This window comes from Protopterus annectens, chromosome 7.part0 (genome assembly GCF_019279795.1).
Source record: "Protopterus annectens isolate FY-2018-M chromosome 7.part0, PAN1.0, whole genome shotgun sequence".
In the NCBI taxonomy this organism is placed as follows: Eukaryota; Metazoa; Chordata; order Ceratodontiformes; family Protopteridae; genus Protopterus; species Protopterus annectens.
The window spans coordinates 1058879885-1058907875 of NC_056739.1; the positions used below are offsets into that span (position 1 = coordinate 1058879885).

The 27991-nt window shown below is 39.5% G+C and overlaps 1 protein-coding gene across 1 annotated transcript in view; it reads left to right on the plus strand.

Annotated features, from left to right (window-relative positions):
- Positions 1-27991, plus strand: part of ACTR8 (actin related protein 8) — a 663070-nt gene that overhangs the window by 50092 nt on the left and 584987 nt on the right. Inside the window, exon 6 of the mRNA XM_044077614.1 lies at positions 21010-21103. Coding sequence (XP_043933549.1) covers positions 21010-21103 — 94 coding nt within the window. The remainder of the gene's footprint in view (positions 1-21009; positions 21104-27991) is intronic.

The following is a 27991-nucleotide window of genomic DNA, read 5'->3' on the forward strand; positions in this document are numbered from 1 at the left end:
ATTTCCCCAGAACCTAACACTAAACTACTGGGAGTGATCATCTACAATAACCTTAAGTTTGATGCTCACATAGAACTATTAAAACAGTTAAAAAAACTGGGGTTCTTATACTGGATTAAACAATTCCTAACCCCATCTGCTAGAACTGTTATCGCCCGCACTCATCTGTTATCAACCCTTCTCTATGCCTCACCCATCTTCTTAACCTAAGCAAATCTAACCTTGGTAAACTTACTAGGTGCTACAATAACACTGCCATATTTGCCAAGGATCAGCTTATAGAACCCATCACTGTCTTAACCTTCAATCACTAGACTGGCTAGAATTACCCAACCAACTGCAATATAACCAATTAATAGTTGTTCACAAAATTCTCTACCAACCAGACAGTACACCCATACTGAAAAATATTATTACCCCTTGCAGTAACCTAAAGGCCCTTCGCTCTGCCAACAAAATGCTAGTACAAACTGGTAAAACCAACAACTCAACCGGTGATTCACTATTCTCTAACTCTGCCGGAAAAAACTGGAACCTACTTCGTGCAGAACTCGCCACAGACCCCTCCTTATCCCAATTCAAAAATTCCCTTAGAAATTACCTAAAAATGCATTGTCTCTGTCCCTGCCTCCTTTCAAACACAATCTACATATGTGAACCTCATTACAAGATTAAAACTCTGATCCTCTAACAGTCTAAAAATCTTGTGCTTCTCCCATATAATGGAAAAAATTTTAAACTTAAGACTATAGTCATATGTGGTAACCATCGTACTATACATATGTTTCTTTTTAAGATGAAATCCTTAACAACTTCTTTCTCAGCCACCAACTTCCAACCTTCCTGTGTGTACGTGAGAAAAAAACATGTACCTCTGTGCACATATCATTGAATAAAACACAATTTTTCTTATAAAACAATGTAATAATTTATGTGAATAACCTATACCTGTGTGTGTAAATAGCACTAAACAAGTTTGAATTATGTGATAAATTCTCTGTAACATTTTTTCACTGTATTTACACCTGTTTGCACATTTGGAGCTTTTCCCCCTGGGCCACTGCTGAAAATGGACCTGTATCCAGTCGGACTTTCTTGGTTAACAAATGTAAAATAAATAAAATAAGTAAATTAAAAAATAATAAAACCGATGCACGTAGGATGTAGTACAGTAGCCTCACTGAGATGTGTGTGGAGTTCGATAGACCTTCTACTACATGATATGCAGAGCGGTGTAGCTAGCTCATTAGCATTAAAGCTGTGTACACCATAAATTAAAATGTATCTGTGTTTGGGGCAACATGCATTATAATGATCATCAGCATTGACCTCCGTTATCTTCTTAGCATGGCATTGGCTCTTTATGTCAGAATAAAGTTTTTGTACATATTCAAAGAGATTTTAAATAAATGCAGTATTCTGTCCTTGTTTTTGTTTAGCTGTCACCAAAATATCTGTTGTATTTCTTCACATGTCCTCAGTAGCTATACAGTCTGATAAGATTATTTATGCTGGACATGTAATACTCCTTTTGGGCAGTTCTGTCCACATCAGAGCTTCACTTGAAGTCACGAGTCTCTCTCTGCAAGTCTTCTCTGCCCCAGTTTTCTTTTCACATTTTGTATAGTCTTGTGATAAGATTGTTGCGATACTTTTGGATACATTTCTTCTTGGGACTTTAACTGAGTTGTTTTGTCTAGATGTCTTCAATTTCTCCTTTATCACTTTCCTTCTTTCCCACAAAAGAGGATGGCTCAGCTGCTTTCTCTGGTAGTTCAGATTTAGGCTGTGGGCTTTTCTGTGGCTTTTATTTACTTATTTTGTGTCCACCATGTAAATCTGATGTTCTTCTGCAGTCGCTATCATAGTACCATTTCTGTCTGCTGATTTCTCTCCAGCATTTCCTTTACTCTGTATATTTTCAGGCATCAGCAATAAAGGTTGATGTTGTTGATCTGCTTTTTAACCTTCTGCCTGTTATCAGTTGAGCTACTGAATGACTGATTTCCTGGAATGGATTATTTATGCATTCCAATACATTGGGAGATGATCATGCTCACAGCTTTTGCTAAATGATTTTCTCACTTGTTTGCAGTGGTATCCACTTGCCCATTGGATTGTAGATAGTATGGACTGGATAGTCTGTCTGAATTGCCATTTGTGCCACAGTCTTCTGAATGTCTGACTTTTATTTTGTTGACAATTGTCAGGCTTAACAGTGTAGTTGTTGTTTTTGTCTCGAGAACATGGGACATTCATTCGCTAATAGTCTATCAGTTTGATTATTTTAGGGAACTTAGCCTGATGATCCAACCACAGGAGCGTCACAGCTTCTATGAATTAAAAAATCAGTGTCTTTTAAGCTCCTGTGAAAGTTTAGCACTGGTGCTTTGTGTAGCTTTTCTTGCTTTGAATTGGTCTTATGGCATATATTACCGATTACACTGTTCTGTGCTACTTGTTCTTTTTAAGCAGGCATTACTGACCAGCACAGATCTCTTGCTCTTTCTTTGCACATTTCAGTTTCTGTACATCAGTTCACTACTATGTAAAACATTTCTTCTTAGATGATTTTGAAGTACTACTTTTTTCAGCTATGAACATTAAACCCTGACACATTTTATTTTTTCCTTGAAAGAAAAATAAAGCTGAATTTCTTTGCTAATGGATAATGTTTTGCTGAGGCCTTCCTTTCACTGTAATGTATTTTAAAAAATGTATTTGTGAAGCAGTGTAAGTACATCTGAGAAATGTTTTTACTTTGTCTTCTGTCATTGGTAGCTGCAGAATTTCCTAAATCTCTAGTTGTTTTAGCTTTTTTGCATTTGTCATAAATGTGTTGTATTCATCTTGTCTACCATATACAATTTGGTGCCTTGACTGTATTTCACTTTTAGCGCTTACTTTTTATTGCTCATGTGAAGTCTAGTAGGTGCTTTCTGCAAAAGCTTTCCAAGTATATATCTCTTGTTGCAATCTGAACTTTTTTTTCACTACAGTCACTGAATTTGTCACTTACACACATATGTATGTTTGTTTTTTTGTTTTGTTTTTTGGAGTGGGGTAGTCATCTGATTATCTATTGGCAACATAAGTGTCTCATCCACATAATAATCATTTTTGCACCTCCTAATTAGTGCCTTAATCATTTCAGAACTTTTTTCTTTATAATTCCATCCCCAGTCTGTGCTTTGCTGTAACAGTTTTCTTAGATGCATAATTGTCTCAGACTATTGGGTGCAAACTTAGCAAGTTGGTTCATTAAAGAATGTATTTAACATCATAGTTCTGCATAGGTGGTATTAGAATGCATTTAATAATGCATTTTTTATTTTAATTTTGCAGTCGGGTCTGCTTGCCCTGTTCCTTTATTTAATTGCTGTGCCACTAACTATTCTGTTGCATCTCACCAACATTTGTAGTCTTTGGCTTAGTTGTTCAAGTCAGTAACAAAAGAATTCCTGGATTTGCAGCTGGATCGTTTTTGTTACTGCGGGTTTTACTGAAAATATGAACTCTGAAAATCATATTTCTTGACTTCTGCAAATACATTTCTTCACTTCTGATACTGTGTAGCATTTGCTTGTTCGTGTGGATGCTAAGTAAACAATGCCGATACTGTAGAAGGGTTTATAGGCTCCACAAGGCTTTTACTCTGATTATCTTCCTAAAATGAAGTGTGCATGCCATGTATTTCACTTGATTAGCCATTATCTTATTTAAAGATGTATACCCTTTGTGTTACATGATGGTCAGTGGGAGAAAACTAAGATGGCAAGATAACTTTCAATCTTCTTTGCAGATAGTTACATCAAAAGTTGTGATAAAGTTCATTACCTCATTGCTTGAGGAGCCAATACTGAAGTTAGTGAATTTGAAACAAGAAGATTAAGCAGGCACATTCCTCAGTACTGACATGAGTCCTAATGTGAAGTATTCCAAGGGTAGCTTTGAATGTCAAGGAGCTCTTTGAGCCAAATGTTTCTTTGTTAGAGAAGCCACTTTCAGTGCTTTAAACTTCCCAAGGTCTAGTTCCCCTCCTGTATTTTTTCATTGATTACAGAATGCTATTAGAAGATTCACTTCTGATTTACTGGAACAACCTTCAGGACCGCCACACAAGTATACGCAGCAATTCAGTATCAGCAGAATAGGAAGTACTGTGCAAGAACTCTTCGTTTATAGCACAAACATTCCCACCAGAATAGGAATCTGCCAATCAGGAGAACAACCACAGGAATGCGCCACCGCATAGTAGCAGGGAAAGCTGGTGAAAGCTCTTTCTGTCACCAGTAACTGGAGCAGCAGTCCAAATGTAGTTTTGACAGGCAGTTACCAGAGCTTTGTAAACGTGTTGCAGACTCTACACAGATTTAAAAAAATTGCTTGTTAGTAGAATCTGTTCTTCTTCCGTATTCATTGTGTGTTGTGCAAGTGTGCACAGCAGTACCCATATTTTCAAAAGGGCTTGATAGTAAAATTTCTTTTAAGCTCTTGTGTTTTAGACAAATATGCACAGTGGTCTTCTGTTTCTTTACATATAGGTCTATTTCTATATACCGAAATCTCATTAGACTGAAGACCAGAAACCCAAATATGCACATTCCCGAAACCTCCAAATATCGAATCCCATAATACTGAAAACAGTAAAGCAGAAGTAATGTGTCTACACTCCAGCTAAACAGAATAGCCAAAACAACAAAACACACTACTTCGTAACACAACTATTAAACTTCAAAGCACCACTTTAACATTTTTACACAGCACCACACTTGCCATACGTAAATTATACACTAAACATAATGTAAAGAAATCAAAACCATTTTTGGCATACTTTAAACTACTTCAAAAGCCACTCTTCACAAAATTAAAAGGAACAACTATTTTTATGTCTTTCACTTTAGCAGGGTGGCTACGCTCCTGTACCCTCCATGTGAGGGGCTACACCCCCCCCTGTAAATTAAATATACCAACTCTGAGATCGCACTAATTTGAAAACAATGGTAAACATGCATTCCGTTCAAGTATTACCACTTCTGCATCCTTTAAACACTTTGTAACTATAAATTTCACAGCAGCACCACGATAGCAGAACGTATTGTCCGCCATACCTGTTCTTCCTTCCTGTAAATCCTTGGAGACAGAGCACACTTTACCGTTTTACTTTTACTTACATTTCAGTATTCTGGGAGTCTATCTTCTAAAGTTTCGGTAATATGCTTACTCGGGTTTGCAGTCTCGGTTTTCAGTCTTCGATCTTCTGAGATTTCGGGAAATAGAAGGTAACCCATATGTATGTAAATCTTTTTACTAGCTAGACTTTACAACAGCACAAGAAACTAGATCAGAGATTTTAAAAGTAATCCAGAAAACGAGGGGTTTAATGCTGTATGTATTGTGTACAATTAGTGAGTGGGAAGATATGAAACTGAGGATAATCAAAGTTTTATCAGTCTAAGGGAAGGGTCTTCCCAGTATGATATTCTACTAAGTAGTGTGAGCATATGAGATAAGAACTGAAAGGAGTTGCATAAGGGATGGACAGCTAAAGAACCCCTAGGTTTGCAAGCAAAACGGGCATGACAGTGAGTAAGAAGGAAAATTCTAGAACAGTGATACAGCAGCAGTCAAAGGGAACTGGCAACTTTCAAAGCTTAAATGTTATCCTTTTCTGCTTACCTTAAATAAAAATACTGCTTTCTCAGCTCCTTCCAGAATTCAAACAGATTTAATAATGTCGGTAATCAAAGAATGCAACGCAAATCTTTACTAACTAGTTGCAAAAAAACTTTTTAAAACTAATTTTAAGTAAAACAACAGATTCAAAGTAAAATAATGTGTAATAAAACTAGAGCAAAGTACGAGAAGCCTATAGCCAAAGCTATCCAAAGAAGTCCCAGAGCAGCAGTTACAGGGCACTATATCAGAGGCAGAGAAGATCGTTAACAGTGGGAAGAAGGTGAAGTAGGGTCTAAAGAGGTTGCAGTCAGTAGGGAACTAGGCAGAAAGTGCAGATAACAATGGAAAGCCTTTCTCATTGTATCTTCTTCTCTGTCCCAGGCTATCTGTATTCTTTCAGCACTACTAAAAAAATGTGAGAACAACCTCAGGTTTGTAATTGCAACCTCAATGGCTGATCTGTGAATGACACTCATCATTAGTTTAAGTTGGCCACCCTGCTTTTTTCAAAAAGTAAAAGTTGCATCTGTGGAACTGTTTATTTCTTTAGTCTGTGGACTCACTATTTCTCTGAGATGTTCTTAGTGTTTCACTGTTGAAGTCATTACATTTGGGTAATGTGCTGGCAGGTTGCCCTCAGTCGGCCTGAATTCCAAAGTCTTGGGTCCTGTGTCTGTTGCTGTCTCCTCTTCCATGACGTCAGGTCGTCAGGGGTATAAAACATGCAGCCAATGCCATTTTCTTCAGTCTTTCTTGCCGCGCGGTGCCCGAAGCAGAAGCATTTTGCAAGTGCCGGTCGGCCGACTACTGAAATATTCGAGTTTGAGTTTCAGAACCGAAGTGTTCACTAAAGCTAAGTATCCCGTTGGGGAAACTTTTTTCTTGCTTCATACCGATGTCAGAAAAAGTTAATAATTGCATTACTTGTGGAACGCAAATACCTCATAAGGATTTCCATTTATACTGTATTCCTTGCCTAGGCCCTGATCACAACGTGCCTGGCTGTCTGTTTTGTACTAGATTTAACCAACGCACTATTAAGCGTTGGTATATTTTTACCTCAAAGTATTTTGGAAACCGATTTAACTACCCAGAAATGTCATTGGATAGCAATCCAACTACCGGAGTAAATAAAAAACGCAAAGAAAAGGACAGAGAAAGGCAGTCGAGATCCAAAACCGATGACAAAGCTTCTCCTAAGCCAGTCACCAGTTCGGTACTCAGTGAGGCACTTTCGCAGCCCCTGATGCCCGCTACCTTTGAGTCGCAGGCCTCTACTGACATCCATGTGGAGTCCGGCATGCCGCAAGATACACAGGGTATTGGACCGACGGATGTATCTCCCTTGGATGGGTCCGGAGCCGCTGAGCAGGCACTGGCTTCTGAAGGTGTATTCAGACCTCAACATTTGTATATCAAACCGATGGCAGCTGCAAAACCGAAGACAAAAGCAACTTCTAAAACTAAAAAACTGACGCATGAGCCACATGCACAGGCCTCTATGCCTAAAAAACAGATGATCAAAATGGCTGAAGACCTTATTACCTTGATCAGGGGTACTCATCCCCCTCCAGGTAAGAGGCCTAGGCAAGACACTGATTATGAATCTTCAGATCAGGTTTCTATTTCTTCTTATTCCTCTTCTGATCAGGAATTATCTATACCTCTCTATGAGGATTCTGATGCAGAGGAGACTATACCTTCTGCTTCTCCTCCTGAGGATTATTCATTTGTAGAAACCTTGCATACTTTGAGGGAGAATTTTCACTGGGAGAGTCGAGACTTCTCTGAATCAAAAAAGACGCTCAGGGATTTCCTTATTCTCCCTCAGCACAGGCCTTTGGCCATTCCCCCTGTTTTAGACATTGTGGATGATGTGTTTTCGGAGTCCAGCTTGACCCCTGACTCTTTACCTCCAGCTCCCAGTAAGCCTGACGGATATTACAGGGTCCCTGACTCACATAAATTTATATTTAGAAACCCTGCTGCTGATCGTGAAACTATTTCACAGGGTCCAAAGGGAGTTAAGGCCTCAACAGCAAAAAATCCTACCTCCTCTGACAGAGATTCAAGGGCACTGGACAGATGGGGGAAAAAAGGTTTATACATCTGCAGCCTTGGCAAGCAGAGCCTTAAACTGTCAATTTCATATGCTTAAGTATCAACAACATGTTATGGGGTTGCTGAAACAGAAAATTATGTTGATTTCTGAATGTGCAGAAAATAAAGAATTGCAGGAATTATTGCATGCAGCTGAACAGGTTGGAAAGCATACTTTGCAATATGGATTTGACTCCTTGGAGGCCTCCTGCAGGGCTGCAGTTACTGGATCTGTGATTAGGAGGCATGCCTGGCTAAAGGAACAAAATTTGCCTGATCATGCTAAAGCTAAATTGCTAGATGCACCTTTACAGCATAATACTCTGTTTGGTATTAAGGCAGAAGAGGTTTTAAAGAAAATGGAAGACAAAGCTAAGTATATGTAAACAGTTAGACTTCTTACAAGTGCAGCCACCAAGATTCAGTAGACACTGGCCTACAAAGAATTGGTCCTTTCCTGTGTCAGACAGAGCTCAAAGGGGCAAATCCAGACACCCTAAGGGCTCCAGATACCAGGCGCAAGATTCTACAGGTCAAAGCAATGGGGTGCTTCTCCCTCCATATCTGGAGGAGATAAAGGACAAGCCTACAGAAAACAGTCCCAATGACTTCCCTCTGCCTACACCAAGCACTTATCTTTTGGCAGCACCCTTAGGGGGAAAATTTGCACTTTTTGCTCAAAATTGGCAGTTAATAACCCAGGACAAGTGGGTATTAAACACAGTATCACAGGGATACAGATTCCATTTCCACACTCTGCCAATGGCAAACGGTTGGCCAGATCTGCCCAAAAATCAATGGGCAGAGGCACAGAAACAGATTACGTCCTTCATGGATATGGGGGCCATTCAACCAGTACCAGAACAGGAAAAAGGACAAGGTTTTTACTCAAGACTGTTCTTGGTACCCAGAAAGGACAAGGCCTGGCGGCCAATACTGGATTTATCAATTCTGAACACATATCTGAACATTCCAAAATTCAAAATGCTGACTTTACAGCAGCTTCTGCCAATGCTGGGCAAGAATGCTTGGCTGGTGACATTAGACCTAAAAGAGGCATACCTGCATGTCCCAATAAGACAGTCGTGCAGAAGATACCTCAGATTCAAGGCTGGCTTTATGCATTACCAATTCTCTGCACTGCCCTTTGGCTTATCTACTGCGCCCAGGGTCTTCACAAAGTGCCTGGCACCAGTAATTGCATTTTGCAGACAAAAAAAGTATACAAATATACCCTTACTTGGATGACTGTCTCATTCAAGCAGAGAGCAAGGACATTCTTCTTCAACACCTGGCATTTTTGAAAAGGCTTCTAACATGCCGAGGATACACAATAAACTAAAATAAATCACAACTGGTACCCTCTCAAAGGATAACATTCCTGGGTGCAAGCTTGAATACAACTGCCCAGATGGCTTACCTCACACCAGACAAGCAAAGGCAACTGACTACTTACCTCAAACTGATGGCAACAAAAACCCAGTTATCTGCAAGACAGATTCTGCAGGCTTTGGGCTTCATGGCATCCTGCATCCTACTGATTCCATATACAAGACTGCATATAAGGAAACTTCAATGGTACCTAAAAAGTTTATGGAGCCAACATTCTCACAGTCTGGAAAAAATGATTCCTCTCATACCCTGCCTACAACAGGAGTTTCTATGGTGGGCAAAGGCATGTCACCAAAACATGGGATGGGCCTTCACTCTACCCCTGCCAGCCCAACCTTAACAACAGACTCGTCAGATTATGCCTGGGGGGCCCACATGGCAGGAAGATGCATTCAGGGCATACGGACCCCAAAACAAATGCATCTACATATCAACCAGAAAAAGATGCTAGCTGTTCAAAATGCCCCAACAGCTTTCAAGGACTTACTACTTCCAGGACAACTACTGATAAAGATGGACAACACCATGGTCATGTGGTATATAAACAAGCAAGGGGGCACACACTCACACCTCCTTTGCAGATTAGCCATGGCACTGTGGGACACAGCTTTGACCTACCAAATACATCTTCAAGCTCAATTCCTGCCAGGAAAACAAAATACTCTGGCAGACGATTTAAGCAGAAACCTTATGGACCCTCATGAGTGGAAACTAAATCCACAAGTCTTCAGCATGATAACAAAGAAATGGGGGAGCCCAGACATAGATCTCTTTGCCTCTCCTCAAAATTATCAATTGAAAAGATTCTGCACAAGGACTTATCACAGACAAGCATGGAAAGTGGACGCCCTATCCTTCAGTTGGAAAAAACTATCAGTTTACGCCTTTCCTCCTCTGCCTCTTCTTCCCAAGGTCCTCCTAAAAGTCAGACAAGAGAAACCAAAAATTATACTAATTGCCTCGGACTGGCCCCGCCAATACTGGTACTCTATAATTCACGCCAAATCTTTTAATGCAAAGCTTTCGGGTTAACCACCCTTCATCAGTACATAAAAAAATAAGATGTTCATCGTGCATACAGCTGCAGTCATAACAGATGGGTTTTCCTGCCGTCAGGCGGGTCCTCGGTCGGCCGAATTCCAAAGTCTAGGTCCGGCGTCGGTTATTGTCGCCTCTTCCCTGACGTCAGTCCGACAGGGGTATAAAAGAACCAGCTGACGCCATTTTCTTCAGTCTTTCTTGCTGCGCGGTGCCCGAAGCAGAAGCAGTTCGCAAGTGCCGGTTGGCCAGCTCCTGAGTACCAAACTATTTAAAACACAACACATACTGAACTTTAAAATTAAATCTTCTCTCTTTGCCTTTTTACTAATACTGGCTTTAAACTAACTGCATTGTTGAGACCAGGTTTGACATCTGCTTGAAGCCTAACTATCCATTCATATTCCTTTAATTTTAATGTATTGTTCATATCACCCACTAAAGACCTTTTAAATAAAGGGTTGAAGTTTATTCCGAATACTACAGACACTGTAGTGCAAACAATTACGGACTTGAAATTGTAAGAAATGTTGGCTTGAAATTAATTTTTAAAGGAGTGACTTCGCAACAGGTTGTATGTAAAAAATTGAGTACTTTTTCACCAACATTATGTCCAGTTCTGATTGCTTTTACAGATATTGTTGAGAAGGAATTAAGAACTCTCTATAGTAAGAGAAGTAGGAAGAAGATTTATAATTTGTCTTATTTTGAACATGAAGCACTAAGAAAACTGCAAGAAGATGATAGGTTGATAGTTAAACAAGCGGACAAAGGAGGAGCAGTGGTAATAATGAATAGGGAGACCTATATGATGATTTTTAAAAATATTTTAAATGATATGATGACTTTTAAAGAAATATCTTTCAGTAAAGTCAGAAAGTGTATTGCAGATGTGAATATCATTTACAATTGAACAATGATATAACTATTGATTTCTTCAATTATTTATCTGTGCCATGTCCCAGAATACCACAGATGTACGGAATTCCGAAAATACATAAATGCTTAGAAAATCCACCACTGAGACTGATAGTTTCAGGGGGTGGTTGGATAACCGAACCAATTTCAAAATATTTACAAATGGTATTAGGCAAATATTTGATACCTGCGGTGGTGGTGCTGCGGTAGCGTTGTCGCCTCACAGTAAGACGCTGTCCGGTTCGATTCTCAGCTAGAGCGTCTTCTGCGTGGAGACATGCATGAATGGGCATACCTTCATTGAAGGTTGTGCATCAGGGCTGGTAACTCTGCACGTAAAAATCGACTACCAATCAATAGCGGACCGGAGTTCCGCTGTGGCGACCCCTAACCGGGAAAAGCCGAAAGACACAAACATTAGGCAAATATTTGAGTAAATGTCCCACTGTGTTAAAATATACCAATAGCTTTTTACTTGATTTATGTAAATAGCACATAGACAATATAGGCAAAAATTTCATTTTTGTGTGTCTGGAGATTACATCACTCTTTACAGTAATTCCAAATGAATATGGAGTGACTGCTATACGTGATTTTTTTAAATGTTGAAGTTAACATGCAAAGTAGAGAAGTAGAGAATATATGTACTCTATTAGAAACAGTACTAACAAAGAATGTTTTTATTTTTGATAAAGTGCCATATTTACAGCTTACTGGAGTGGCAATGGGCACTCCAGTAGCAAATACATATGCTAATTTGGTATTATATGAGTGGGAGAAACAATTTATACTTGGTGGGTTAAATTATTTGAATACTAAAGTTAAATTTTATAGGAGGTTCGTAGATGATTGATGTTCTTCATCTCACATTGCTGCAGTCCTTACACTTGGGTAGTCCGCTGTCCTCGGTCGGCCCGAATATCAAAGTATTAGGCTGACGTCGGTCAAGGCTCTTAAGACTGACATCAGGACGTCAGGGTACAAATGCGCATGACCGACGTCATATCCTCAGTCTTTTTTGCCGCATGGGCCGATGCAGAAGCAGCGTTGCAAGTGCCGTTCGGCGTTCTGAAATTTTTTCGGAGTTTCAGACCGAGTCAAAGTTGGCTAAGTACCCGTTGGGAATATTTTAGTTTTTTCTTGCCTCAGTGGTTTACCGGATGTCAGAAAAAGTGAATAACTGTATTTCTTGTGGGAAACAGATACCGCATAGAGATTATCATACTTTGTGTATTCCTTGTTTGGGGCCTGAGCACGACATTGTTGGGTGTCGCTTTTGTGCTAGGTTCAATAAGCGCACTATTAAGCGAAGGTTAGATTGTGCCAGGTTGGTCTTGGGGAAGCGGTGCAATTATAATATGCCGTCGGATGCTCCGACGCCCGCTTCTTCGAAGAAGCGCAAAGACAAAGCAGCTAAACCCTGGCAAGAAGAGTCGTCCGTACCGGACGCCGTTTCTTTAGAGGCGCCTGTGGAACCGGTGGTTCCGCTGGAGGCTTCTCTGGAGTCCCAGGGGGAGATTTTGATATTGCAGGATGTGGCCTCTCAGGAGGCAGGTCAGGCTGAAGGGGCTTCTCAGGTTACTGTACTCCCCTCCCTTCCTAGGGTGGTTAGGCCTTCTCCTTCTGTTTCTAAGGCTTCTCCCAGAGGCAGGCCAGGTTTAGCTTCTGTTGGTGTCACTCCTAGTTCTTCAGGATCTGTGCCCAAGAAGCACATGCTTAAAATGGCAGAAGATTTAATTACTTTGATTAGAGGTTCTTTGCCCCCTCCTGATAAGAGGCCTAGGGTGGAACCAGAGTTGGGGAGTTTTGAGCAGGCTTGGATGTTTCAGAGTCTTGCTGAAGACTTGCAGGAGTATTCTCCTTATTCTGATTCTGATGTGGATGATTCTACTCCTTCTGCTTCTCCTCCAGAGGATTTTTCTTTTTCAGAGACTCTTCATTCCGTGAGGGAACATTTTAAGTGGGAAGGTCAGGACTTCTCTGATTCCAGGAAAAGGCTTAGGGAATTTTTGCTTTTACCCCAGCATAGGCCTTTGGCTATACCACCTGTTCTGGATGTTGTGGAAGATGTGTTTGCAGAGGCTTCACTTAATCCTGATTCTTTGCCTCCTGCTCCTGTTAAACCGGACAGGTATTACAGGGTGCCTGAAGCTCATAAATATCTTTATAACAGTCCTAGGGCGGACCCAGAAACTGTTAGTCAGGGACCTAAGGGTGTCAAGGCCTCTGTTGTAAAAAATCCGGTTCCTCCAGATAAAGAGGCCAGGGCTTTGGATAGATGGGGAAAGAAAGTCTATACTTCTTCCACCTTAGCTATGAGGGCTTTGAATTGCCAGTTTCACATGTTGAAATATCAAAACTATCTTCTTTCTCAATTGAAGTCTAAGGTTGATGCTCTGGCGGAAGGTATTGTGTGTAAAGAATTACAAGATTTGGTACATGTTTCTGAACAGGTGGGTAAGCACTCTTTGCAATGTGGTTTTGATGCTGTACAGGCCTCGTCTAGGGTGGCTGCCACTGGGTCAGTTCTTCGCAGGCACGCCTGGCTGAGGGATCAGAATTTATCTGACCATGTTAAGACAAGGATTTTAGATGCTCCTTTACAGTCTGATGTGTTGTTTGGTTCACCTGTGGAAGCAGTCTTAAAGAAAATGGAAGACAAGGCTAAGTCTATGCAGACTGTTAAAGATTTTTTGCAAGTTCAGCCTCCGAAATTTAGTAGGAATTGGCCTGCTAAGGGGTGGACGTACCCTTCTTATGATTCACAGTCTAGGGGTAGATCTAGACGTGGTAGGGGCAGAGCTCAGGGCTCTTTCAGACCTAGAACAGGGAGTTCACCTGCACAGTCTTCGGGTGAGGGCAGAGGCCAGTCCTTTCGCAAACAGGCCCAATGACCTACCTTTTCAGCTGTCAGAGCCTTCTTGTCTGGCAGCACCTTTGGGAGGAAGGTTGGCACTCTTCAAGGAAAATTGGAGTTTAATTACCCAAGACAGATGGGTATTGGATATCATACACCAAGGTTACAAGTTTTATTTCCATACCTTGCCTCCTTTCAAAGGCATTCCAGAAGTTCCTCCTCAGCAAAGAATAGAGGCTCACAAACAAATTTCTCTGCTGCTTCAAATAGGGGCCATACAGCAGGTCCCTCTGCCAGAAGTGGGCCTAGGATTTTACTCTCGCCTGTTCCTAGTACCAAAGAAGGGGAACACGTGGAGACCAATTTTGGATTTACCTATCCTCAACACTTATTTGGACATTCCCAAGTTCAAAATGTTGACGTTACAACAGCTTTTACCTCTGCTGGGCAAAGATCACTGGATGGTGACTCTGGATCTCAAGGAGGCTTACCTTCATGTTCCTATCAGGCTAAGTTGCAGGAAGTATCTGCGTTTTCGGGCTGGGACTTCTCATTATCAGTTCTCTGCATTGCCCTTTGGCTTATCTACTGTGCCCAGAGTGTTCACGAAGGTTCTGGCTACAGTGATAGCTTTCTTCAGGCTAAAAGGAATACAGATCTATCCTTATTTGGACGATTGCCTGATTCTGGCTCAAGAAAGGGACGAACTTCTTCATCATTTGCAATATGTGCTAGCAGTGCTAAGATGCCTGGGGTATTCTGTGAACGAAATAAAGTCCAGTCTAGTACCCTCCCAGGACATGTGCTTTCTGGGTGTGAGACTGAATACAGCATCCCAGATGGCCTTTTTGACCCCGGACAAACAAAAGAATCTTTCCCTTTACTTCCATCAATTGTCTCATCAGTCCAGGATGACTGCAAGGACAGTCCTTCAAGCCTTGGGGTTCATGGCATCTTGTATTCTGGTGCTTCCCAATGCCAAACTGCATATGAGGAAGCTACAATGGTATCTCAAAAATGTATGGACACAGCACTGCCAAGATATGGACACTGTCATTCAGATAATACCTTGCATTCAAAAGGAATTTTTGTGGTGGGCTCAGGAATGTCACCTAAACAAGGGACTCTCTGTGACCCGGCCAGAGGCAAGTCAGATTCTAACGACAGATGCCTCAGACAAAGCTTGGGGAGCTCATATAAATGGAAAGTGGATACAAGACACGTGGCCTGCCAGACTACAACATCTACATATCAACTTGAAGGAGATGTTAGCAGTCCAATTTGCATTAATAGCTTTCAAGGATTTACTTCTTCCAGGGCAGGTGTTGGTTCTAACAGACAACACAACTGTCATGTGGTACATCAACAAGCAAGGGGGAACACATTCTTATCCTCTATGCAGGCAAGCAATGATTTTGTGGGAGACTGCTCTCAGTTTACAGCTAAATCTTCAGGCAAGGTTTCTGCCGGGAGCACAGAACTCCTTAGCAGATGTGTTGAGCAGACGAATTATGGATCCCCACGAGTGGAAATTGGATCCTCATGTGTTTCAGAAATTGACAGTGTCATGGGGAACTCCAGACATAGATCTGTTCGCTTCTCCACTAAACTACCAGCTGCCAAAGTTTTGCACAAAAAGGTTTCATCCCACAGCTTGGAAAGTAGATGCTCTTTCTTTCAACTGGAGCAATCTTCATGTGTATGCCTTTCCACCTCTGCCTCTCCTCCCAAAGGTACTCCTAAAGGTCAGACAGGACAAGCCAAAGATGATTTTAATAGCTCCAGATTGGCCTCGACAGCACTGGTACCCATTACTGAGAAGTCTGGTACGGGAGCCTCCATGGCCTTTGCCTTCAATTCCACACCTGTTGTCTCAGGAGAACAGTCATTTACTCAATGTCAAACTTCACTCTCTTCACCTAACAGCCTGGCATATTCTGTTTTAAACCCTGGAGGGTCTCAGCTTCCACAGCAAGTTTTGAATGTTATTTTGGAGGCCAGAAGGCCTAGTACAAGGAAAGTGTACGCAGATAAATGGAAGAGATTTTTATTTTGGAGTGCAGCAAAGGAATTGGATGTTTCTAAGACTAATTTAAGTGTGGCTCTTCAATATCTTACTGAGTTACTGGACAAAGGTTTGTCCTTCTCTTCTATTAAGGTTCATGCTGCAGCAATTTCTGCTCACTATGATTGTGACCCACCATTGTTTTCTCATCCTTTGTTTAAGCAATTCCTTAGAGGGGCAAAGAATATAAGACCCCACGTAGAGCTCCTACTCCTGCTTGGGATCTCAATTTTGTGTTGGAGAAACTCACTCTACAACCTTTTGAGCCTGCAGCTACTGCCGAGTTGAAATATTTATCATGGAAGACTGCTTTTTTGTTGGCCATTACCTCTGCGAGAAGGGTTTCTGAATTACAGGCTCTTATGGCAGTTGAGCCTTTCTTAATTTTCCATAAGGACAGAGTATCTTTGCGTACTAATCCTTCCTTTATGCCTAAAGTGGTTTCTAGTGTGGCTTTAAACCAAACTATTCATTTGCCTACTTTTATGCAAACCCCCAAAATAAAGGGGAGAAGATTTTGCACACTTTGGATATACACAGGCAGTTGCGATATTATTTGAGCAGAACTAAAGGGTTCAGGCAGTCTCAGCAGTTATTTGTTTCATTTGCTCTGGGTTCTCAGGGCAAGCCTGTTTCAAAGCAAACTATTTCTAAGTGGATTGGGTTTTGTATTGCTTTCTGTTATTCCCATCATGGTAAGGAGATTCCAGCTGGGATTAGGCCTCATTCCACTAGGGCTACTGCCACTTCTACAGCTTTTTTAAGGGGGGTGACAACTAAAGATATTTTAGAGGCAGCCACTTGGAGTTCAGTGCATACTTTCTCTAAGCATTACCACCTTCCTCTTTACTCTAAATCTAGGGCTGGTTTGCCACTGCAATTTTACAGGGCATTTTGGCAGCACCTAATGCTTTATAGTTTTGCCATCCTCCCTTACCTCTGCTTTGGGATTCTACCCAAGTGTAAGGACTGCAGCAATGTGAGATGAAGAACATAGTACAGTTTTGTACCTACCATAAATGTAGATGTTCAAGATCTACATTGCTGCAGTCAATTCCTCCCTCCTTCCCCTCTGTAGTAAGAGGTGGTGTGGTTTGGGTTGTAAATATTGTGGATATTGTATATATTGTACATATGATTAGTGCAAGGGTGGTTGGTTGTTTTTTGCTGTCTTTTGGTTTTGGCCTTTCTTTTTAGGGTCTTCTGACATCTGGGGCAAGAAAAGACTGAGGATATGACGTCGGTCATGCGCATTTGTACCCTGACGTCCTGATGTCAGTCTTAAGCGCCTTGACCAACGTCAGCCTAATACTTTGATATTCGGGCCGACCGAGGACAGCGGACTACCCAAGTGTAAGGACTGCAGCAATGTAGATCTTCGAACATCTACATTTATGGTAGGTACAAAACTGTACTTTTTTTAATATGGGATGGTAACACAGTAGAACTAAATAATTACATCACATATCTGAATGACTCCACGGAATTTTTAAAATTTAAAATGATGGCATCAGAAAAAAGTATAACATTCCTGGATGTTTATTTATACAAAAATGGGGATAGAATAGAATCTACAATACATAAGAAGGATGTTGACGCTTCTAGATATATTAGTAGCATGCATGAACCACACACATTTAAAGGAGTGATGAAAGCACAAATTATAAGAGCTAGTAAGCTCAGTACTGAAGATAATAATTTTAAAATTCAGGTTAAGGATATGATATAAGAGTTTGAAAGGAATGGGTATCTAAGACAAGTTATAAATGATGTATATGAAGAAGTACTATTAGGTAGAATAGATAAGTTTAAATCTATTTTTAGTGAGGAGATAGAGCAACTTGAATTGCCAAACAAAAAAGAAAAAGTGGTAAGGTATGTTACCACATTTAATCTTAATACGAGCTATATACGTAATACAGTAGAGAGAAATTGGCTTATTCTAATGGCTGTGCCAGAGATAAAGGCTGTTGTAGGAGAGAAACCACAGTATGCATATAGGAATTCTGAAACGTTAAAGCAAAATTTATGTTATAAAGATTTTAAAGAAATCAAAATAACATTGCAACGTAGAATTGGAACAAGGAAATGTTTTAATTGTAGTTGTTGTAAATTGTTGTAATGATCTGTATGATAATGCAGATACATTTATACACCCGACAACTAAAGAAATTTTTGCCCTTAAAGCCCCCATAAACTGTAATACTACCCAGGTGGTATACCTGGCTACATGTACAATATGTACATCATTTTATGTAGGTAAAACCACCAGAAAATTAAGAGTGCGGATAGTAGAACATAAATCTGAAATAAGAAGGAAGGTATTGACAAATGCATTAAGTAAACATATTCTTGATGGTAATGATGCACACAAATTCAGATATGGGGGTTAGAGGGGGGTGATATGAACAATACATTAGAATTAAAGGAATATGAATGGATAGTTAGGCTTCAAGCAGATGTCAAACCTGGTCTCAACAATGCAGTTAGTTTAAAGCCAGTATTAGTAAAAAGGCAAAGAGATAATATTTAATTTTAAATAGTTTGGTATTAATTGAATGATAAATATAAAGTTTTAGAAATGTAATTGTATGTATTAATAGTGCTTTTCCTTTAAAAATTTAATTGGTAATTAGGATGATAGGCTGGCTGTGGCATGTGATTTTAAATGGCTCCTTTTTTAAACAGTGTAAGAACTTATTTTTTTATGTACTGATGAAGGGTGGTTAACCCGAAAGCTTTGCATTAAAAGATTTTATTTATTTATTTATTTATTTATTTATTTATTTATTTATTTATTTATTTGCATTTGTTTAACCAGGATAGTCCATTGGGCTCAAGAACCCGTTTTCAATGGAGTCCTGGGGAGAAAAGCTCCACATACATATTAAACAGAGAATGAGGATATACATAGACATTACATGGGGTTCAACTTGAGAAAAGTAACAAGTACAGGGGAAATACATATACATTTGCTGGGGTAAAACATAGTACAATATACGTAAAAAATTTGGCGTGAATTATAAAGTGTTTACACAGTACGGCCATTATTTGTGCCTGCCAATACTGGTACCCAGTCCTAAGGAACTTGTCTCAATAACCAGCTTGGACTTTACCTCAAAGACCTCAACTACTGTCCCAGCAAAACAATCATATCCTGCACAATCAACTCCAGACACTGAACCTGGCGGCATGGCTGACCATGTAGTTATACAAACAACTCCTCTCAGTAAAGCTGTGATGGATGTCATTTTGGAAGCCAGAAGGCCTAGTACTAGAAAATCTTATGCTGATAAATGGAAAAGATTCTGTGCTTGGAATCAAGCACAAGGAACTGATACAGCAGAACCAGATATTCCTCAGATATTACAATACTTAACTGAGATGCTTGACAAAGGCCTATCTTTCTCATCAATTAAAATCCATTCCTCTGCCATTTTGGCTCATTACAATACAGAGCCACCAATCTTTTCTCATCCTTTACTAAAGCAGTATCTTAGAGGAGCCAAAAATGTAAGGCCTCCTAGATGATTACCATTACCTGCATGGGACCTCAGTTATGTATTGGAAAAGCTCACCCTGCCTCCATTTGAACCAGCTGCTACCACTGATATAAAGTTCTTATCATGGAAAACAGCTCTGCTACTAGCAATTACTTCAGCAAGAAGAGTTTCAGAGCTACAGGCCCTCATGGCTGTAGAGCCTTTTATCACATTTTACCCAGACAGGGTGTCTCTGAGGACAAATCCTATATTTATGCCTAAGGTGATTTCCAGTGTGGCTCTTAACCAAACAATTCTGCCAACCTTTTATCCAAATCCACAGATCAAGAGGAGAGAATTCTGCATTCCTTGGACGTACACAAACAGCTAAGATTCTACTTGAGCAGGACTAAAGCTCTAAGAAAAACTGAGCAGTTACTAGTGACATATGCTGCAGGATCAGAATGGAAAGGCTATTTCAAAGCAGACAGTTTCAAAGTGGATAAGCCACTGCATCTGTTTCTGCCACTTACACCATGGTAAACCTGTGCCCAAGGGCATTGGGTCTCATTCCACCAGAGCTGCAGCTACTTCTGCAGCCTTTCTCAGAGGAGTACCAACCAAAGACGTTCTACAGGCTGCTACTTGGGAGTTCTGTTCACACCTTTACAAAGCGTTATCATTTGCCTCTCTACTCTAAGTCCAGGGCAGGCTTTGCCACTGCAGTTCTGCAGGGCCTTATAGCCGCACTTAATGCTGTTTAGCTCCAGCCTCCCAACCATAGCTTTCGGATTCTACCCCAATGTAATGACTGCAACAGTGAAACATGAAGAACATAGTACAGTTGTGTACACTTACCATAAATGTAGATGTTCAAGTGTATTCACTGTTGCAGTCCAGGTTACCCTCCAGCCGTCCCCATTTCATTCTGGAGTTTATATTTCCTTCTCTATCTTCTGCAACCTGTATTTGCTTGTAGATGATTGCTACCTTTTGGGGGGCACCTGACATCTGGGGCAAGAAAAACTAAAAAAAAAATGGTGTTGGCTGCATGTTTTATACCCCTGACGACCTGACGTCATGGAAGAGGAGACAGCAACCGACGCAGGACCCAAGACTTGGAATTCAGGCCAACTGAGGGCAACCTGCCAGCAGATTACCCAAATGTAATGACTGCAACAGTGAATACACTCAAACATCTACATTTATGGTAAGCGTACACAACTGTACTTTCCCATGCATATTTGGACTGGCATCAGTCACTAATTTTTTTTTTTGAGGGTGCAGATTCTGAGACCTTAATGTTTTCCAAAACAAAAGTGATACAAGTGTGTCCTTGTTTATGTAGCTGATAGTCTGTGATATTCTTTTTAGCAATTGCATTCTTGTATTTTGTCCTAACAATAGTGTTTTTAAGTTGTAACACTGTGCAATGCTGTTTAACAGATTTAATGTTGGTTTTGTTGTATATCTTTTAGTACTACAGATGTATATTGCTGATCCCAGATATCTATAACAGACAGCATGTGAAAGAAATGGTAAACATGCTGTTAATGAAGATGGGCTTTTCAGGTAAGAGTTTTAACTGGCTTCTTGTAATTTTGTAGATATTGTGTGTGCTTTGCCTAATATCTGAAATTTCTATTAATGCTTACAGATTTAGTATGTAAAAATGTGTGCAAATTATGTCAGAAGTATTTGTTTCCAAATCAGACCATGCTTTTCAGCAGTGAATGTAATGAAAATTTGGATGCAAAATTGTAAGATTAGGGTATCCACTCCTTTAATTTATAGTGTTGCCCTTTGAACACATATACTGACATAAAATATGCAAATTAATTGTTGTTAGGGCAGTGTGGTATATCACTGCTTACTTTTCAGCCTCACAGTTCCTGAATCTCTGACTCATCTTGTCTGTTCTTATAGTATGTTGCAGTGTTTTAGTAGAAACCAACAGACTTAATTGCACATAACTGCTTGTCCATTACTTGGTTCTTCATTGACTGATAACAAGATGAGCTTTCTTGGAGATTTAAAATAGCTGATGTCGAGTTTGATTGCTGTTTTCCATGCCATATCAATGCTACAGCTGTTTTCATTTGCTTACTGACTGATTCATTCAGTATGTTTTTTATCATGTACCAAGAAAAACAGCACAAAATGCCCAATATACCTCCGATAATGCCAATTTATTGGAGGTCACAGTAGAAACAGGAAAGACACTAAAATACATAAACGCCCAAATTATTTCCCAATGTGTTTTCGTCACTACAGTCTTCATAAGATGCATAATGAAAAAAACGCACATTTCTCAGACAGTATACCCTTCCCAATTGCAAACCACCTTTCACAATACTGGTAACTAAAACTAATCAATAATTTAAAAAAAAAAAGATGATACTTGACTTGAAAATAAGCCTTTCAAACCTTACCCAGATATATGTGAATAATAAAAACAGAATAAAACATATAAAAAAAAAATAAAATATACATATAATGACCCTATAAAATCACATCAAAACTAGTCTAAATACATAGATTAAAATCCAGTGGAAAGGCATACAGTTTTCTAAAAAGAAATAAAACATTGAAATCTAACTCAGTAAAATAACATAATAACAGCCCCATCTAATGACCATACACTATTAAAAACAAAATGAAATAGAAGAACCTTTTTACATAATATGCCTTGCAGCTCGCAATTTTAAAACTGGAGCTAGGGAAATAATGTTGTTTAAACCAGGGTGCTTGTTGGCTTCTAGCAGGATCTGCCAGTACACCTCCCTGAACTCAATCCTGGTCTCCCAAAGTCCTCCCTCTAGGTTCCTTTGCTATGTCCTCTACTACAAAGAAGGAACAATTCGCCCCAACACATGAAAGTGTGTGTTTATAAAGAACACTCCATGAGTTCTTAATACGAATATCGTTCATGTGCTCATACATTCTTCTCTTCAACTTCCTCTCAGTTTTCCCTATGTAAAAAGCAGTACATTTATTACACAGGGCTATACAAACCAGACCATATGAGTCACAGGTACTATGCATCTTACTGGTAAAATAAAAATCCCTAGCTAATAAAAACAATGCATCTCAATTAATAATATACATACACTGGGGATAGGAACTGCATTTAAATATTCCAGTTTTCCTAAAATTCAGATTCGGTGCACCTGTTCGTTCTAAATGGTCCTTGACATTACGACACCTACTGTAAACAATCTTAAAAAGGGTATCAAAAATTTGTCCCAAATCTGAAAGTTGAGAGAACTTGTACCATTCTCTTTCCAAAATGCCTCTGATAATTCTAGAATCCCCATTGAATTCACTAATAAAGGCTCTACCAAAGGATGAATCAGAACTTACTTGCTTGTCATACTCAAGAACATCAGTCGTGGGATGTTCATGTATAACGTCCAGGCCTAAAATAGGTTTAAACCTACCATGTCTACCCACCAAAACTTTGTTGTACACCTTGTTGACCATGTCCATGGGATAACCCCTGTTGAGAAACATTCTAGTTAAAACTCCACACTCTTCTACAAAATCTTCATCAGAAGAACACAGCCTGCCAATGTGGACAAACTGCCCTTTGACTATCCCAGTTTTTTGACGGTAAGGATGAGAGCTAGTGAAGTAAAGAGTTGGAATAAGTGGGTTTCCTAAATACTCTAGGCTTAAATCCTGATTCAAGTTTCTCTAAAGTAACATCCAAGTAGTTTACTGCATGGCTATCATACTGGTGTGCAACCGTCGAAAAGAGGTGGCACTTGATATATATTCCAAAATTCATTAAGTTTGTCTTAAGAGTCCACCCAAAAAATTACAATGTCATCTGAGAAATGTTTATAAAGTGTCCAGCAATCTTTGTATCGAGAATTGAAAATATATACATGCTTCCAAAACATCAAAATCATGTTAACATAGAGTTGGGCACAATGGGCTCCCATAGCAACACCAGTTGTTTGGTGAGAAAACTCACCTTCAAAAAAATGTAAAGTTGTTCTTCAACACCAGTTCAATTAAAGTTAAACTGACATGTACTTCATTGTCAGATAAATGGCCAAACAGCCTTAAAGCCTACTCAAACCAGTGTAGACCTTCTTGATGTGAGATACAACTAAATAAATCGATGTCTATAGTCACAAACCTTAATTGTTCACAATGTTGCTGTTTTACACTACGTAAAATATCCTAAGAGTGTTTAAGTACATTGTGATCCCCTAAAGGTATATTTTTCAACTTCACATCTAAAAATTTGGCTAAAGGGGCAGTGACTGACCCCTCAGTAGAAACAGTTGGCCGTAAAGGGGGATTAAAAATACTCTTATGGACCTTGGGAATCCCAGAAATTGTTGGCACCCTCGGTTTGTCATTATGCAAAAAGGCAAACTCCTGTTGGTCAATAAAACCTTCCAGTAACCAATCATTTAAGGTGATATATATGTTTCTATAAACCACATTGATAATCTATCTTGTTCATCATTGCAGTCCCTCCACCTTTGTCAGGCTTCATGACCCTGACCATTTTATTCCTTTTTAAATCTTCCATCATATTCCTTTCTCTAACTGTGAAGTTACAAGGGAATTTATTGCCTGAAACACCCTTCCTTAATTCATTTTCAACTAAAATTTCAAAATGTTTTAATTGCGGGTGAAGGGAAGGGTTGTATACACTCTTCCTTCTAAGGTTGTTGCATTTTGTGTTAGTAGTATTACATCCCAACAACAATTAAAGGTTCCTTTTCCTCAGAAACAGTTTTGAATCAATAATGAGGTTACTGATGTTACATTTATTCCTGGGAATAAAATTGAACCCTTTAGTAAACAACCCAAAATGTCCCTGGTTGATCTCAATATCACTAAAATTGAATATATTGTAACCATTGGAAGTTACTTTAAAACCATCTTTAGTGATCTCAACATTGTTCAAGACATTCATATCTAATCTCTCATTTGGGCCCCCCCCCTCCAACGGCCATAATTGTACCTGTGAGGCTACTTGTTCATCAGCCTCTCCGATCTGGCAAAGGGGGGGATACTCTAAAGCGTCTTGATAATGAAACAAATGCTCATTAGTGCCCAAATCGTCAGTCACTGCAAACTATTACTAATGGAATTGTCACGAAAAATATTCACATGTCTCTCGTCATTTCTTTCATAATAAATGTTGCCCCTAGTTCTTGGAAGCTACGTTGTTGCAAGTATTCCAACCCATCTCTGTCTAATTTTCTTGTTGGCATTATCGGAGCTATATTGGGCATTCTGTGCTGTTTTTCTTGGTTCTGATCTTTGCTTCACAACACTTGCTTCTTATTTTGTGGTTTTGATATGTTTTTGAAGCTTGGTTTGCCCTATTCCACAGCCCGATTCCATGGCTACTGGAGGCAGAAATGTCAGCAATTTTAAGGAAGCTGATTGGTCAGCTTACCCAGTTGGTTGAGTTATTGACGCCTCTTTGATCAACCCTGGTTTCTACTGCTGCTGGTAATATTGTTCCGGGTAATCAAGAGGCGGGAATACCTCTTATCAATGGCGCATGGAGTAAACAGAACACTAACAAGCCAAATGGTGGAATTATTCAACATCAAGACTGTTCCAATGTTGAATTTGACCCACAGAGAACTCCAGTAGCTTTAAGAGAAGGCCCCGACCGTATTGGAATGAGTGAATGGAACGGCAACGAATTTGGACATTCCAATCAAGGTGACTGTATAAACAATGTCAGTGATATTTCTAGTCCACCTCTTGAAGTAAACGATTGGCTCAGGAAGCCATTAGCTGTTTTTTAACAATTATTCAAGTAACTTGAATATTAACCACAACCATGGTGTTAACTTGAGTTATACTGGCAATGTTAAATCTTTGGAAGTCACCATGTTCAAATACAAAAGTTTGGATATAGACAATGTATATCTCAAAGAATGCATTAACAAGGGAATTGTTCCACTGGGATTGAGAGTCTGGAAGTACCCAAACAACGTACAAGCTGGGTCAGACTTTCACAAGGAATTTATTGCTATTTGTGATAAATGTGGTTTAGAAATGTTAAAAGCCCTTGGCAGGAATAAAGAAAAGAACATGGAACAGTTGTTTAAAGAGATAGAAGTGACGAACCAGAGAATTGTTAATGATTTGCTATTTTCTGTAGAAGACTACAAGAAAAAATATTATGAGGCTAGGGATTATGTTGACAGAAAATGTACTGAAATTATCAACCGTAAAAAAAGAAAATTAGACAGAGATAGGTTGGAATACTTGGAACAACTTAGCTATCCAAGAACTAGGGGCAACACTTACTATGAAAGAACTGATGAGAGACGTGAATACTTTTTGGGACAATTCCATTAGTAATAGGTTTATAGAAACTGACTATTTTGGCACTAATGAGCATTTGTTCCATTATCAAGACCCTTTAGAGTATCCCCCCCTTCGCAGGTCGGAGAGGCTGATGAACAAGCAGCCTCACCGGTACAGTTATGGCCGTTGGGGGGGCCTAAATGAGAGATTAGATATGAATGTCTTGAACAATGTTGAGATCACTATAGATGGTTTTAAAGTAACTTCCAATGGTTACAATATATTCAGTTTTAGTGGTACTGAGATCAACCAGGGACATTTTGGTTTGGTTACTAAACGATTCAGTTTTATTCCCAGGAAACCTCATTATTGATTTAAAAATGTTTCTGAGGAAAAAGAACCTTGAATTGTTGTTGGGATGTAGTACTACTAAAATGCAACAACCTTAGAAGGAGAGTGTATACAACCCTCCCCTTCACCCACAGTTAAAAAAAAATTGAAATTTTAGTTGAAAATGAATTAAGGAAGGGTGTTTCAGGCAATAAATTCCCTTGTAACTTGGCAGTTAGAGAAAGGAATGTGATGGAAGATTTAAAAAGGAATAAAATGGTCAGGGTCATGAAGCCTGACAAAGGTGGAGGGACTGCATTGATGAACAAGATAAACTGAGGCCAAAATGATGAACTTACTTGCAGATACTGAAAGATATTCCAGAGTCTCCCTCAATGATCAGTGTGGCTTATAGAAACCTATATATTACCTTAAATGATTTGTTACTGGAAGGTTTTATTGACCAACAGGATTTTGCCTTTTTGTATAATGACAAACCGAGAGTGCCAGCAATTTATGGGATTCCCAAGGTCCATAAGAGTATTTTTAATCTCCCTTTACAGCCAGTTGTTTCGGCTGAGGGGTCAGTCATGGCTCCTTTTCCCACATTTTTAGATGTGAAGTTGAAAAATAAACCTTTTGGGGGATCACAATGTACTTTAAAGACTCTTGGGATTTTTTTACGTAGTGTAAAACAGCAACAGCATTCTGAACAGTTGAAGTTTGTGACTATAAACATTATTGATTTATTTAGTTGTACCCCATATCAAGAAGGTCTACACTGGTTTGAGGAGGTTTTAAGGTTGTTTGGCCATTTATAAAATACATGTCGGTTTGATTTTAATCGAACTAGTGTTGAAGAAGAACTTTATATTTTTTTGAAGGTGAGTTTTTTCACCAAACATCTGGTGTTCCTATGGGAGCCCATTTTGCCCCACTCTGTTAACATGATTTTGATGTTTTGGAAGCATGTATATATTTTCATTTCTTGATAGAAAGATTGCTGGACACTTTATAAACATTTCTTGGATGACGTAATTTTTTGGGTGGACTCTGAAGACAAACTTAATGAATTTTTGGAATATATATCAAGTACCACCTCTTTTCTACGGTTTACACACCAGTATGATAGTTGCTTTGAATCAGAATTTAAGTCTAGAATATTTAGGGAACCTACTTATTCCAACTCTTTAATTCACTTCACTAGCTCTCATCCTTACCATCAAAAAATTGGGATAGCCAAAGGGCAGTTTGTCCGCATTTGAAGGATGTGTTCTTCTGATGATTTTGTAGAAGAGTGTAGGGTTTTAACTAGAATGTTTCTCAACAGGGGTTATCCCATGGACATGGTCTACAAGGTGTACAACGAAGTTTTGGTTGGTAGACATGGTAGGTTTAAACCTATTTTAGGTGTGGGCGTTATACATGAACATCCCACGACTGATATTCTTGAGTGCGACAAGCAAGTAAGTTCTGATCCATCCTTTGGTAAAGCCTTTTTTACTGAATTCATTGGGGATTCTAGAATTATTAGAGGGATTTTGGAAAGAGAATGGTACAAGTTCTCTCAACTTTCAAATGTGGGACACATTTCTGATGCTCCTTTTAAGATTATTTATAGTAGGGGCCCTAATGTCACGGACCATTTAAAATGAACAGGTCCACCAAATCTGAATTTTAGGAAAACTGGAACATTTAAGTACGGTTCCTGTCCCCAGTGTAGGTATATTATTAATAGGGATGCATTGTTTTTAATTAGCTAGGGATTTTTATTTTACCAGTAAGGTGCGTAGTACCTGTGACTTATATGGTCTGGTCTATATAGCCCTGGGT